This window comes from Pundamilia nyererei, unplaced genomic scaffold (genome assembly GCF_000239375.1).
Source record: "Pundamilia nyererei isolate P.nyererei 1_Seehausen unplaced genomic scaffold, PunNye1.0 scaffold00004, whole genome shotgun sequence".
In the NCBI taxonomy this organism is placed as follows: domain Eukaryota; kingdom Metazoa; phylum Chordata; class Actinopteri; order Cichliformes; family Cichlidae; genus Pundamilia; species Pundamilia nyererei.
In genome coordinates, this window is record NW_005187405.1 from 2,943,087 (window position 1) to 2,945,942 (window position 2,856).

A 2,856-nucleotide genomic window follows, 5' to 3' on the forward strand; every position below is an offset into this window, starting at 1 on the left:
GATGACGAGCTCTATGATGGGGAGGATGAGATCATATACACTCAGGACTTCACAGTGCCAGGTAAGAGTGGGCTTAGATAATTCTTATGATTTGAGTTGGGTACTCTCCATAAGCAGATATGCTATATGCGGAATCTGTCGGCAAGGAAAGGTTTTTGGTTGTCTTAGTTCTGTTTACAGTCAGGTCTGAGCAGGCTTTGGTTGCATGCAGGGATACGGTCAATGTGAAGAGCAAAAAGGGGAAATGCATTTGCTGAAATCCGAGACAGTTTGCCCGAGGTTCACTGCTTTACTCCTCCATTTAGTTTTGTGTCATTGTTCTAGTTTGTTGTATTGAAGAAAATTGGACATTTCATAATTGTTACTCTGCCTCTACGAGGTGTCATTTAAACTCTGACACAAAATTACAGCTGAACTACTGAAAATTCACATGAGGACAGAGTGTCAGCCAGTACTCGGGCTTACAGATATCTGGGGTTTGTTAGCGTCTGTCTCTCTTTGGAGCACGTGTTGGGAAGCTTTTATTGCACTTGCTGTACGGTAATGAGGAGTTGTCTTCAGCCCAATTGATGCTTCTGTTCTTCCTCTGCTGCTGGGTTCTGTGTTGTGCTCCACCACTCCTTCCTCTCTCTCACTCACACAGACACACACAGACACAGACGGAGCAGCAAAGAGAAATCAGGAAACTTCCAAATGTAATAAATACTTACATTGAACTGAAATTAAAGAAATGCACATAAATAACACAAAGTGAATGATTAATGAAAGAAAGGAGTTTTTCTTCCTTCCTTTGGCTTTGAAGGTCAGTTAATGAAAATGGAAACACTGCAGTATCAAAACCATGGGTTTTGTTTGCTTTTTTAAAATTCGTATTTCCAAACAACTGCATAACATTGGAAGTCTTAAATTTTCTGTGTAATGTCGATATCCAGGATACACAAGACATTGGATGTTTCCTCCAGAGGCTAAGTAAGCAGAGTAGCTAATGTCATATGTGGAAAATGGTATTGGGCCAGAGCTCTTACTCCTTGCATTCAGGGGTTTTCAGTCCTATAGTCACATGTGTATGAAATCGGGCACCTAGCCTTTCATTGTGCCTTTACAAACATTCAGAAAGAATGGGTTGTTTTAAAGATTTGTGTGGAAATGGTAAAATGGTATGGATAAAATATATTAGGTAATGTCCTGTGACTAAATAATTAATACTTAATCATCGCTGCTGTTTCCATCCCATTCACATAGAAATCGAAGTTCACATTAAGTACTTGCCCTTTTAAAGTATTCAGTATGTTACAGCAGTTTGCAATTATCAGATACTGTTGGTTTTGATAAAGGCCTTACTGCTAATCTTTCCGTCCCATATTGCAAAGAATAAAACAGTCACGTCTTAATGTTACTAAAACTGAAGGCTTTGGGTTCAGTGTGAAGGTCAGCGCACAAATGATCAGATATGTGGTGTTTAATGTAGCTTGGTAATCACACATCATTTATTTCACTTCAATCATTCAGCCTGACATCGTGCTCATGTTTGGTGATTTCCTTTTGGGAGTGGCTGTGCAAATCAGTGAACTCAAATCGTGGAAGCTGCTGTCATTTCCTAGGATTTCCACACCGATTTAGGAATTGTGTGAGTCTCAGGGTTTTTATTTGTGTGCATTGTTTTATAACATTTTCTATCATGTCTCGTGGTTGTGGCCCTGTGCAGCTGCAGTGCAGTGTGAGTTCATGTAGTTTTAAAATGGTATGAATATGAATGGGACCAGACTTGACTACAAATTACCTGACACGACCTTGATGAAGACAAAACATGTTAAATACTCGTTAAAAGATGTTGCTGTTGTTACTGTTGTTGTTGTTGATGATAAGAATAATAATATTATTATTATTATTATTATTATTATTATTATTATTGTTATTCTTCAGAGGAACTCAGTAGACAAACTGCCTATTAAAGGATCCTGAGTAGAGTGGAGGAAGAAGTAATTCGTTGGTATCCTTTTAACTTATTTTAGTCATAAAGTTAACAAAGTTAGGAAAGCAGCAGTTAAAAAAAAAAATCATAAATTAATAGACTTGCAATTCTCTGATTTCCTGTAAGCCGACATCCACACTTACGCATGTAGAAATGTGTGCCAGACCTACAAATGATATCATGGTGTCCAGTTTGCCAAAAACAAAACAAATATAGGAGCACACCTTCTATGATGTAAGACAAAATGTTGATTTTTACGAGCCAGTAGGAGCGAGTTTTCCCAAAGCTCTGTATTAAGTGACCTTAAGCACCATTTTATTTTTTATTTTTTTTATTTTTTTAATGTAATGTAAGCTGAGTTTACCAGAATACCTGCGTATGACAGGACCTAAATGTGAGGGTTCATTGCTCGTCTGCTAATTTACCCCCCTTTCTTTTTCTTTTCTTGTTTTTCATTGTTTGTGAAATCCCTGAATAGTAAACATTACTACATTTTGTGCTGTGAGTGATTCCCTTTTTCCTGCAGAAGTGAGACTTATGAAAAGTTCTTATAAAAGCCTTAAAATCTCTGCGTCAGACTGCTCTCATGCATTTTATACGCTGACAGCATGATGGCTCTTTGCCCTCACGGTCTTTGCGGAAATGTGGACGTCTGGATCAGGCTTGTCCCAGTATGAACCTGAGGCATCTTAAATTCCCCATTTCCTCTCCAGGCTGCGCCGAGTCATAATGATTTGCCATGAAATAAGGTTCAGAGGGCTGGAACAAGGTGCACTTAAATGATATGTGTACAAACTTTAACCCACTGTTGACAGGCTCTGGTAAGAGCAGATATTAACTGCATCTTTTCACTTGATTTAATTTGCACCCCGACTCTTCCTTTA

General features: G+C 38.4%; 1 protein-coding gene across 1 annotated transcript in view; it reads left to right on the plus strand.

Moving 5' to 3' along the window:
- stk11 (serine/threonine kinase 11) overlaps positions 1 to 2,856 on the plus strand; it is a 19,777-nt gene that overhangs the window by 13,497 nt on the left and 3,424 nt on the right. Inside the window, exon 8 of the mRNA XM_013911532.1 lies at positions 1 to 61. Coding sequence (XP_013766986.1) covers positions 1 to 61 — 61 coding nt within the window. The remainder of the gene's footprint in view (positions 62 to 2,856) is intronic.